The sequence below is a fragment of the Octopus bimaculoides genome, chromosome 10 (genome assembly GCF_046866305.1).
Source record: "Octopus bimaculoides isolate indiv1 chromosome 10, ASM4686630v1, whole genome shotgun sequence".
NCBI classification, from domain to species: Eukaryota; Metazoa; Mollusca; class Cephalopoda; order Octopoda; family Octopodidae; genus Octopus; species Octopus bimaculoides.
Genome location: NC_142937.1, coordinates 51,428,843 through 51,442,373, shown reverse-complemented (window position 1 = coordinate 51,442,373; position 13,531 = coordinate 51,428,843). Strand labels below are relative to the sequence as shown.

Genomic DNA, 13,531 nt, shown 5'->3' with positions numbered 1-13,531 from the left:
GGCTGTTCGTACACATATGTCATACAGTCTGCCTTTTACTCTGAGTGAGAGTCCCTTTGTCGCCAGCAGAGGTCAGAGCTCTCTAAACTTTGCCCAGGCTATTCTTATTCTAGCAGCTACACTTTCAGTGCACCCACCCCCACTATTAACTTGGTCACCCAGATAGCGGAAGCTATCGACTACCTCTAGTTTTTCTCCCTGGAATGAGACAGATGTTGTTTCCTGTTTGTTTACAGTGTTTATTGCACCTGAACATCTGCCACATACAAAAATTATCTTCCTAGTTAACCTGCCTTTGATATTGCTGCACCTCTTATGTGTCCATAGCTTGCACCGGGTACATCTTATGGAGTTACTACCTACTCCTTTTCTGCATACTGAGCAGGGCCATCTACCTGAAGGGGTTTGTGTTTTATCTACCTTCCTACTTATTAGGATTTTGGTTTTTGCTAGGTTGACTCTAAGGCCCTTCGATTCTAGTCCTTGCTTCCACACCTGAAACTTCTCCTCTAGTTCTGATAGTGACTCCGCAATTAGTGCAAGGTCATCAGCATAGAGGAGCTCCCAGGGGCAACCTGTCTTGAATTCCTCTGTGATCGCCTGGAGGACTATGATAAATAGGAGGGGGCTGAGGACGGAACCTTGGTGGACCCCTACCTCTACCCGGAATTCATTACTGTACTCATTTCCAACCCTCACCTTACTGGCATCATCTTTGTACATGGCTCGCACAGCTCTCACTTATTTACCAAAATTGCACAAAAATATCTTGAAATACTAACAAGTAAATTTATTCAATAAAATCACCATTGGCTTCGACAATGGGCCCCAGATGACTTTCTAATCTCCTGCAACTCTTCTGGGCAGTCTCCTTATTTAAGTTAGTGTATACTTTCTTTTACTCTCTTACTTGTTTCAGTCATTTTACTGTGGCCATGCTGGAGCACCGCCTTTAGTCGAGCAAATCGACCCTGGGACTTATTTTTTGTAAGCCTAGTACTTATTCTATCGGTCTCTTTTGCTGAACCGCTAAGTGACGGGAACATAAACACACCAGCATCGGTTGTCAAGCAATGCTAGGGGGACAAACACAGACACACAAACACATACACACACACACACACACATATATTTATATATATATATATATATATATATATATACGACGGGCTTCTTTCAGTTTCCGTCTACCAAATCCACTCACAAGGCTTTGGTCAGCCCGACGCTATAGTAGAAGACACTTTCCCAAGATGCCACGCAGTGGGACTGAACCCGGAACTATGTGGTTGGTAAGCAAGCTACTTTATTTCATTTCAATTTGCCATAAAGGCAGTACACAGAGAGTAGCTACGGGCTGGACAAAAACATTAATGAGATGAAATGGATGATAAATATTGATGGTATAATGAGAGAAGGCAAAAGCCGCCCGCCGAACTTTGCTTCTCTATAACACTGTTCTTTTTAAAATAAAATTTTCACATTGAGGCTATGAACCTTGTACATAAAAAGTCATAAATTAAGGCATTTGCCTCTTACGATTTTTCATTACACAATATGAGGCACTCGTCCTCTTAGGTTTTTTCGCCCGATATAGCCTTTGCTTCTCTCAAGCAAAACGATGGGTCTGGGTCGGGCCACTTTTCAATACTGAATTCGTCGAGGGGGAAGGAATTCACCACCGTACTTATGTGACTACCCAACACGACCTCCGCAGTCACCTGCGGAGGCTAGTCCGGATCCTTAGTACAGGTGAGGACTCCCTCTCTCCGATGCTTCCTTTTATTCACAAATTTCTGCAGGGCCCCTCCCTTTCGGAATAGGATTAGCCAATCCTTTTCCTCACAGGGTGAGCCCGCAGCTTCTACTGTCGGCGGCACAATTCCGGCCGACCTGCTTTCCTCCGTTGGTGGCACAATTCCCACCAACGGAGAGTCGGGACACGCAGGCGGTGCACTATAGAGCACCGGCCGTGCCTCCTTTTTTTTTTTTTCTTTTTCTTTGGGGCCACTGGGGTAGGGCGTACTTCCGCCTTTGCCGGAAGGTCCTCCTCCTCCCCCACGATTTTCGGTGGGCAACCATTGTTGCCCACCTTCTTCGAGTAACCTAGAGTAGGTCCGCAACACCACCGTTCTTTCCCTGAAATCATTTAACCACTTCTTGGGTGGGATAATATCCCACTCCACAGCAGTGGCCTTATTTTTCTTTATGTTCTCTGCCATGATAAAAATGTCCACATAAAAATTAAACAACGAAAAATTTTAAAAACAAGCTAAAAGAGAAAACAGTTCAAAAAAGTGGAAGAAATAAAATAAACAGTTCATACTAAAAAAGTTCATAAAAGAAGGAGAAAGGAAATACAACAGTTCAGAAAGAATAAATAAAATATAAAGTTCCAAGCAGAATAACAAATTTTCAGGCCACAACGGTATTCCGGCCCGATTTGATCCCGGCTCCGCTGCAGTCATCACTTTGCTGGTAAAAATTAAATCCTTTGCGTAGTTCCACGTGGTGTAGTTCAAAGCAAGAGGAAGACTTTTCTTCAAATTTATTAGCTTTCAAAACTTGGTTTGAAAACAATAAATTCCTTTTCTTTTTTAAACAAAGTTCACAATATTTATTTGTAGTTTTCAAATCATGGCTTGAAGACAACAAACTTTTACAAACTAAGTTCACAATTTTTGGAGGAGTGATACCTCCAAAACACTCCTCTCACCGCTAAGTGAAACACTAAGCACAACCACAGGCAGACAAATGCGTGAAATTCAGTGGAGATTTCTTGTTCGACATAAATATAAATAAACATGAGCAACAAACCCCCACTAAATCCAAAAAACACAAAAGTCTTACCTGTACTTGTACGTCAAAAATTCACGACGCTGGCATTCAGCGACGTGAAGCAGGAGCGACAAAAACCATGTCCGCTTGGTAAGCGAGGTACTTGCCACACAGCCACTCCTGCGCCTATGCTACCATAATCTTTGCCTTCAGTTCATCTTTGGTGTTACAATGACTTTTTTTGGTCTCTTGCGCAACTGCACCCCACACATATTAAAGGAGGAGTTTGGTGGCCAGATGTGGTTGCAGAAGTTGTCTGACTGCCATGACTGGGTTCTCCTGCTTCTGTGACATAGCGTCTTCCAGCAGCCACCCTCTTGACCCAGGGCAGCACTACATCCTCCAAGCACTTGATATAGGCCTCTGTGTTGAGTCTGAGGCCATGTGGAAAGATGAATGGAGGCATAATGTCGTCATCACTAGTGATCACTCCAAACACCTACCATGTACCTTCTTAATCACCAAACTCATCAAACTCTTTCTGAATCCTCTGCACTGTCCTCAGATTGACACTTAAGCATTCTGAAATGTTCGTATTGGAACCACACAGTACAGCATGTCGCTCCCAAATTTCTGTCAGAGTGAATTGCATAATGGGGCTGTTTTTCTCACACACGGTGCACAACTGACCCTACTATACTGTGTAGTTGACAAAATCAAAAACAAACTATGTGTATGCGCGATATTATAAATATAAATTGGCAACAATTTATACATTACACCCTGTATATACACACACACACACATATATATATATATATATATATATATATACACATATATATATACATACATATATCAGAGGTGACTCCAGGTCATCGGCATCACTTGGGTTCATCACAGATTTCGCATAAGATACATGTATAAAAGAAGGTAAGAGACATAATGCACACTGCAGACTTACATATTCATGGATAATTTAACACTAAGCAAGTTTGCTGCTTCTAATGAAAGAATGCCTCACATTTTTCTGCAATATTTCTAGCCTCAGATGGCTTATCTTTTATATCTAGCAGTATATCTTACTCCATTTCTAAGTTGGTAAGGGTAAAAATAAGGCAACCATGCAAAACACAACTGATCTTTACACATAGACGCACAGAATAACAGCAATCCAATACTGAAAGCAGAGTGCACATCAAACATCAGCAATCTGACTGTCACCTGTACTCTTGACAAGAGATGTCAGTCCTTTACACCTTACCAGGCTCATTCATATTACTACTGTATAACAGCAATCAAATAATGAAAGAAGAGTGCACAACAAACATCACCGATCTGACTGTCGCCTGTACTCTTGACAAGAGATGTCAGCTAGTCTTTTTCGCCTACCAGGCTCGTTCGCAATTAGCCTGAGTTGCTAGATAATTTTTCGTTCCATTAAGAATATTGTAGAATGGAACCTTTTCATGGATTGGAATTTAAATCCTAATCTCTGTAGAAATTTATTATTTCAAGAAAACATTGAATTTGAATTACTATTAATTTTTACAATTATAGATAACAACTCAAGCTGTAACTTCGAAGCCCAAGTCAGGCGCATGTGAATGATGACGAGAGAACATCTGCTACAAATGATATTTTTTTAACACAGGTCACCCCTAAGATGACCGCCAGACACTGAAGGGAAATAAATGAACTGCGACTAGGTTCAATAAAAGGAGCCCAAGTTATTGGCTGAAGTTACATACTTGAAATCAGTGTTGGGAGAAAGTAAATTGGCTTGCAAATACATGTTCACTTTACTAAACTTATACTTGGACTAAGCCTGAACAGTCCAAGTGCCTGAGTCACCACCAGTATATATATATATATATATATATATATATATATATATATATATATATATATATATATATATATATATATATTGTGTGTGTGCATATACATGTTCATTAATATATCAAGCCTAATCCTGTTTATCTGCATCACTGTCACTTTACATACATATATATATATACTAGCAGAGGCACCCGGCGTTGCTCGGGAATGAAATTGTTGCTTATATACTTGAAGAAAAAGAGGCAAAATATGCTGTATAGAAATTTGAGGACATTCTGTAGATGGACTCTCAGATGAATGATAGCTGGGCGCCTCTCATGAATGGGGAAAATTGAAGATGTGCCAAAAAGCCTCATTGGTACTTGGAAACTTTTACGAAAATTAAAATGGGGATTAAATGAAAGAAATGATTTATGTGAATATCCTCACAAGAGTAATTGAAATAAATGGCGATTGTGGAACCCCCCACGCACGCACACGCGCATACACACGTGTGTCTTTGTAAATATGTTTGTATACATTTATGTGTGTGTGTGTTTGTAAGAGACAGAGTGTGAGTGAGAGAGAGAGGTTTGTTGTCATGTATACGTACATGCATAAATATACATACATCTTTGGATGTATGCATATGACAACACAGCCCTTGACTCACTCACACTCTGTCTCTTACAAACACTCACGCGCGCGCATACACACGTGTCTTTGTAAATATGTGTGTATACATTTATGTATGTGTGTGTTTGTAAGAGACAGAGTGTGAGTGAGTCAAGGGGTGTGTGTGTGCGTGTGTATGTGTGTGAGACAGAGTGAGAGAGCGGTGTGTATGTAGTATTTACTCTCTCTCTCTCTCTCTCTCATACACACGAACACACACACACTCACACACAAAATAGAGAGTGAAGCTTTTTGCTGTTGTTACGTCAATACCGGAAGTTGACATTGAGGAACCTTTTTAAAGAAGTGAATCTTAAATATAAAGCAATATTATTTATTTTTAATTAAAAAAATCAAATGAAGAGCCTAAGATTTATCCGAGGTCAAATTATTTATGCATCACAAGTATGGAAGCATTTGGTGAAGTCGATTTCACGTGAAAAGCGATTACACACACATCACTGTTTTATATATAGTATAGATATATATCATCATCATTGTTTAACATCTGCTTTCCATACTGGCATGGGTTGGACAGTTTGACAGGTGCTGGCCAGGTGGAAGACTACCCCAGGCTACTGAGTCTGTTTTGGAATGGTTTTTATGGCTGGATGCACCTCCTAACACCAACCACCCCGCAGAGTGGACTGAGTGATTTTTACATGGCACCAGCACAGGCATGGTCAGTTTTGGCATGGTTTCCCTTCCAAACACCAACCACTTCACTGTGAATTGAATGTCTTTTATGTGGCACCAGCACTGGCAGAGTCACCAAGTAACTTGCAAGACAAGGAATTTTGAGAGGGAAGGGGGCATTGGAAGAGGTGATCATGTGTCAGATGATGAAAGGTGAGAGTGTGACAGAGAGGCAAAAACAGATGTCTTGCTATAGAGGAGGTACATGATTACCTGGCCAGATAGAGAGAGAGAGACAGAGATAGACAGAGAGCAGGGGAGGAGTGGAAGAGGGAGAGAAAGAAAGAGAGGGTTAACAAAAAAGAAGACAGAAAGAGGTATGCTGATGTAAAGGAGATATTTGGTTACCTAGCGAGAGGAAAGAACAAGAGGAGAGAAAGAGTGATCAAGAATGAGAGCAGAAACAGGTGTGCTGCTGTAGAGGAGACACATGGCTACCCAGCCAGAGGGAAGAGCAAGGGGGGGAGAGAGAGAGTAGGAGACTGCAAAATGCAAGGAAGAGCAGGAGAGAGATGGTGATTAAGTGCCAGGGTATACTCACAAGGAACAGGGATCACAGCATAGACGGAATAGCAGAGTAGGGAAGAGAGAGATAAATGGTGACAATTACCAGGGTATACCTTCAAAGATACAGAGATAATAATATACATGGCCAGTATTGCCAAGAATAGGCAAGTAGGGAGTGGAGGTGGGAATTGCGGTGACTGATGAAAACCTGGATTGGGGAAAGTAGCAATACAGTGAGCAAGGCAGTGAGGTCAGGGTTGGGGAGTGGGAGATAATCATAGTGTATGAAGTGGAAATGTGAGGAAGAAAAAGATGCAGTTTAGTGGAGATGAAGTTTGGTTTCTTGGGGTAGGGTGTGTGAAAATTTTTATCGTTACATATAGGTGGGACAGAACCCTTCTAGCACTCAGTTTCACTGATGTGGGGGTGGTCTTCTCAAGAACCTCATATCGCCAGACAACTCAGTCCATGTTATTTCCTCTGTGAGCCTCAACTTCTTGAAATCAGTCCTCACCACTTCATCCCATGTCTTCCTGGGTCTCCCTCATCCACAGGTACCAATCACTTTCAGAGACAGGCATTTCTTTAAGCAGTTGTTTGTACTCATATGCATCACATATCCAAACCAATGTAGTCTCCTCTCCCGAATGCCACATTTAATTCCTCTTATGCTCAACTCTTCTTTCAACACAGTTGCACTTTGTCGTCCATGCACACTGATGTTATAAATCTAGTGGAATATACTACCTTTATTTCTCTCTAGTTTACGCATGTCTTTGCATTCAGAGCCCATGTCTCACTACCATGGAGTATAGCATCATACAATCTGTCTTTCACTGAGAGAGAGACTTTTTGTTGCCAACAGATGTAGTAATTCTCTGAATTTCCTCCATCCTATTCTTATTCTGGAAACAATACTATCAGAGCATCCAGCAGCATTACTAATTTGGTCACCTAAGTAGTAGAAATTATCTACTACCTCAAGAGAGCCTTCTGAACATTTGAGAGTGTCTCAGTCCCATGTGTTCTTAGTACTTATTGTTCTTGCACATCTGTCACACATGAAAGCAACCTTATCCGTTAGCCTACCTATGATTCCACTGCATCTCTTATGTGTCCATAGCTTACACTGGGTGCAACAAATGGAATTACTTTCCTCTCCTTGAACAGGACCATTTACCTGATGGAAAGAGAGTCTTATCTGCTTTCTTGCTAACAAGTTTAGTCTTTGCTAGGTTAATCACTCTGATCCTTACACTGTTAAACATTGGCAAACCGCTTACCTTCTGCTATTCCTTTTGCTATGTAAACCCGTCACCTAGCTTCCCTTTTGGCTCCCTGATATGTGTGTGTGTGTGTGTGTGTGTGTATATATATATATATATATATATATCATCATCATCATTTAACATCTTCCTTCCATGCTGGTATGGGTTGGACGGTTTGGCAAGAGCTGGTCAGGCAGGAGCCTGCACTATGCTTCTGTGTTTGTTTTGGCATGGTTTTTATGAGTGGATGCCCTTCCTAACATCAACAACACTGCAGAGTGAGGTGAGTGCTTTTTACATGGCATTTGCATGGGCAAGGTCAGTTTTGGCATGGTTTTTACAGCTGGTTGCCCTTTCAAATGCCAACCACTTCACAGTGTGGACTGGGCGCTTTTTAAGTGGCATCTGCACTGGCAGAATCACCAAGTAACTTTGCAAGACAAGGAATCTTTGAGAGGGGAGGAGGCACTGGAGGAGGCATTGGAGGTGGCATTGGAGGAGGTAATCTTGTCTCACAAAACGAAAGGTTAGAATGTGACAGAGAGACAGAAACTGATGTCTTGCTGTAAAGGAGGTACATGGTTATCCATCCAGAGAGAGGGAGAGAAAGAGGAAAAGGAGAAAGAAAGAGAGGGAGAGTTAGAAAGAGAGCAAGAGTTAAGAAAGAGAGCATGAGTTAAGAAAGAGAGCTAGAATTAAAAAGGAGAGCAAGAGATGGAAAGAGAACAAGAGTTATACACACACACACATATATGGTAGTATCCATCAGCCTTACAGACCACAGAGAGTGCTTATGGAGGAAGCTAAAGTGCAACTTCTGAAATGACTGTAAAGTCCAATTTTGACATGTAGCCTCAGCCATAAATGTATATTGTCATAATGATTATCAGAAAACTGACCACAGAAGAATTTTTTCTACAAATAGTAATAATCCAATGAAAGTACATTAGAAAAAAAAAACTTACTTTTCGGATACGTTTTCCTTTCTTCTTACCTAAACATAAAGGAAAAAATAAACTACAAATTATTTATCTTTATTTTTGCTGAAAGAAAATTATATTGCTACAGTTAACCATTTCAAAATAGTTTAAAGTGGAAGACGAGTTAAATCTACTTATTCTTACGGGGTGTAGGTGTTGGGCTCCAATCTTCATCTTTACTATCCATGATCATTCCTGCATCATCAACTTCCTCATCATCTTCATCATCTTCTTGTTCAGTAACACCAGCTTCAAGATCTTCCCCATCAGTTTCTACTTCTGTCTCCCTTGTGTTTTCAACCTGGTGAAGGTTGTCCATTTCAGTACTGAATTCATTAAATGTAATTTGACCTATAGAGGAAAAAAAGAAATCATAAATTTAATATTAGTGTATGGACACGAAACTCGGCTTGCAAAGACCTGTTGGGGCAAGTGAAAGCAAAACCGTGATGGCACATGTGCCCAGTGTCGCCTTCCTGGCACGTGTAAAGACATTCGAGCGAGATCGTTGCCAGTGCCCCTGGACTGGCTCCTGTGCAAGTGCCATGTAAAATACACTATTTTGAACGTGGTTGTTGCCAGTACCACCTGACTGGCCTTCGTGCCGGTGGCATGTAAAAGCACCCACTACACTCTCAGAGTGGTTGGCATTAGGAAGGGCATCCAGCTGTAGAAACTCTGCCAAATCAGATTGGAGCCTGGTGTAGCCATCTGGTTCACCAGTCCTCAGTCAAATCATCCAACCCATGCTAGCATGGAAAGCAGACGTTAAACGATGATGATGATGATGATGGTGGTTATTAGTGCATATTAATTATACACTGCATATAGTTTGTCTTAATTAAATTTGTAAAAACCTTTTATGCATAGTAAAAGCTGGTACTCAATACATGTTTTTCTGAGATTAATCTGAAACACAATCAAATAAATTAAGCATTTTAAGCTATCAAAAGAAAACCAAGAAAAATTAAATCAAATAATTCTAATATCTCAAATGCACAGTTGTATTCAGAAACCTCTAGTAAAATGGGTATTACATATAACACTTCATGTTGATTATCATGGAAGGTTGAAAAACAATGTCTGCCAGGATATGCTGGTATCTATATGGATATGAATATAAAAGACGAATGAAAAAACAGCTAGGCACATAAGATATCAACCAATGAGATGACTTCATTAGTATAGACCTATATTACAAAAAAGACTTCTCTCCCTGTCTTCAATATCTTTCCAATTGATTATTACTATTTTCTGCTTCTAGTCAAATCTGTTTGATGCACCAATCTTCCTGTTTCTTGCAACATCTTTCCTTTTAAGTAACAAAATAATATGTTTTGCTATACAAATAGAGAATTTTCAGAACCAACATTTTGAAACCAGCAATATTCATTTATCTTTTCATAGAAATAATGTATACTTAAGATTAATTGTAAAACCTGTTTAAAAAAGGGTATAAAATAGTTATTGAAAAACTGAATTTTTTCAGATACCACTACAATGTTAAATGAAGATTTTGATATGAATGTGACATGTTTGGGAGCCATACATAGCAAAGCAAACCAGCTTTGATTTGAAGTTGTTATAACCAACACAGGAGTTGGTGAGCACTTTAACACTTTAGCATTTAAACCGGCCATATCCGGCCAAAAGTATTCTGCCTGTTTTATGTTCAAACTGGCCAGATCTGGTCTCTCACACCAACTCTACAATATCATTTTAAAAATTAACAGCTACCTCATCAAAATCTCATAGCTACAAGATAATGCATGATTAGTTCAAAACAATGTGAATAAAAAAGCATTAATTTTGGCAGAATAATGCGAACACTAAAGGGTTAAGGCAGTATTAAAATATTTCTTTGTTATAAATGAAAGAGAACTTACTGAGAATGCAGAGAATGGAAACCTTAAAGTAGCAAGGAAAACAGCTTCAATAAAATAATTGATTAGCATAAAAGATGCTAGCCAATTATTTTATTCTCTCTCAGTCAAGCACCATCATTGTTTCTCATTGCTGCCAGCATATGACTTATTTACTGTCAAGTCAAATGATTTAGTGGTTATATGAACAGCAAGTAAAAACATTTTTTGTTTTAATGATTTGGTCTGGTGAAAGGAGCCTAGTCAATGGCCTTCATATGCATTTATAGCAATTTATGAGTGATTTTTTAAAAAAGACATCACAATCAACTATCTTGTGGTTATGTTTAATTCTATCCTTATCAGAACATGCAATTTTCCAAAGAGAAAATATGAATACTGTTATATAAACAGAGTTGGAACACTTAGGTAAGTTACAATTTTACCTAACACATTGTAATAAACTAAAATGTCTAATAATGTCAAATAGTACCAAATTGCTATCCAGAGTTTCCTTTTAATACAAAAGCAAGATGAATGACTGCAGTTAATTCTTACCATTTAGGAATTTTAGGGTAAGGTCTGTATTAAAACCAGACAATTTTACACCCATTGTTTCAATTGAACCTTCATATCCCTTGGTATCAACTTTTCCAGATTCTTTTGCAATTGTAGAAGACTCTGCAGTTTTAGATGATGAACTAGATGTTGGCAGACATCCACTAATTTCCTCTTCTTCTTCATCAGAGCTAACCAGTAAGTCACCAGCCTGTGGAAAAAAATGTGTTAAGCTAAATTAATCTATAAGCATGAGAAGCTAGAAACTTACTTTTAAGCACCTCACATAAGAGTCAAATATATACTATCATGACAATTATAATAATAAAATATAAACAAAATTTCAAAAAGAGAATTTAAAACAATATTTTTATAGCTTATAATTCCTGGCCCAGCAGATGTTCTTCCTCTCCTTTTATCAACTCTAATCTTCTCTTTGCATGTACTTCTCATTAGAAGTACATCTTCTGAAATTTCCAACTGATCATCAGTCCCCTGCATAATTTGAAACTGAACATCACAAATATGAAATGATGAATGAAGGTTATGGCACAACACTGATTCCAACATACCCAAAACCAAAGTGAGACAAAAGTACAATGCACAAACAAATTAAATTAGTGCTATGTTAAAACTTTCATTTTGTTTCATTGCTATAATGTACAACAGAACATATGCAACATACAAACACACACACATACAAATATATCAATATATACCATCGTCCTTGGTTTTGTCTCGTATCCGAAAATTTAGTTTCTTTTTTGCTGATCGCTTTCTATATGGTGATGGTGTTGATGACTGTAGATCAATTTTTGCATAGAAGAGTTGTGTTTGTTGTAGATGTGCACCTGGGAGGTTTGTTAGAGTATGTTGAGTTGTGGTCTGTATTTTTGAATAAGTATATTTTCCTTATTTATTTGTGTTTGGTCAGGGGTGTTGTCTGGGCATTGGTACAGTGGGAAAATAGGAATTTGGGGGACTTGTTTTGTGCACAGAAATCTAAGTGGTATCTGTCTTGTGGTGGGGTCCCTCAATTGTTGGCAGTGGACTGTCATCCTATCTCTGAGGGTAAGACTATTCTGCCCTATGTAGACATACTCACACTCCCACTACTGAGTCAAGACCCACGTTTAAAAAAAATACTTGAAACCCATAAAATAATAAAAAGCAAGAGACAACCCAAAGCCCTACAAAACTTACTCACCAATGCAAAATTACCCAACACTAGCCCAACACCAACCGTCAAAGAATGTGGTCGATCTAACTGCAGGACTTGCATCCACCTCATTGAAGGAACATTATACAAATTCCAGTCAGGACATATTTTTGTCATTAAAAATAACTTCACTTGCACATCAAAAAATTTACTTTATACCATTAGGTGTGAAGGGTGCCACAAAGACTACATAGGGCAGACTAGTCTTACCCTCAGAGACAGAATGACAGTCCACCATCAACAATTGAGGGACCCCACCACAAGACAGATACCACTAGGTGACCACTCAGATCTCTGTGCACAAAACAAGTCCCCCAAATTCCTAGTTTTCCCACTGTACCAATGCCCAGACAACACCACTGACCAAACACAAATAAATAAGGAAAATATACTTATTCAAAAATACAGACCACAACTCAGCATACTCTAACAAACCCACCAGGTACACATCTACAACAAACACACACAGATGTACAAACACACACACAAATACAATGCGAACCTCCCACACAGACACATACATATACTCACATGCACAAACACAATATCCCCACACTCGAGCACAAACCCACACACATTCCAAGAAAAAACACATACATATATACACATGCAATACAATTCTAGCAATCACAACCAACACTCACAGACACACGCACACACACACACATGTAAACACGTACATACACACAGCTACACACACTGCCCTGACAATTACAAGACACACTCACACAAACACGCATATATGCATACATATGTACACACACACAACCACAATATGCCCATTCGCTAGTAAAAAATCACACTCAAAGAAAAAACACACACATATATACACACAATACAATCACAACAAACATTCAGACACACATACATACACACACACACACACACACATACAAGTATGCACATACATAATAACACACACCACCCTGACAAATACAAGACACATAGACACACTCACACAAACACATCCATACATATACACACACCGCATAAACAATATAAACAAAACACTCATAATACGCTCAAACATATGCAAGCACCACACAGAATAACATACACACCTGCACTCACACATACGCACACACTTCGCCACAACTATCGCATACACACACACAAACATACACACATACGAACACATACACACAAACACATACACACACACATACGTAC

At 39.2% G+C, this 13,531-nt stretch overlaps 1 protein-coding gene across 2 annotated transcripts in view; it reads right to left on the bottom strand.

Moving 5' to 3' along the window:
- The window catches only part of LOC106878777 (general transcription factor 3C polypeptide 3), a 551,001-nt gene that overhangs the window by 480,422 nt on the left and 57,048 nt on the right, over positions 1-13,531 (bottom strand). For both annotated transcript variants that reach the window (XM_089359125.1, XM_089359126.1), the window contains exons 2-4: positions 11,143-11,353; positions 8,867-9,073; positions 8,708-8,736 (exon numbers count right to left, since the gene is read on the bottom strand). In XM_089359125.1, coding sequence (XP_089215251.1) covers positions 8,708-8,736; positions 8,867-9,073; positions 11,143-11,353 — 447 coding nt within the window. The remainder of the gene's footprint in view (positions 1-8,707; positions 8,737-8,866; positions 9,074-11,142; positions 11,354-13,531) is intronic.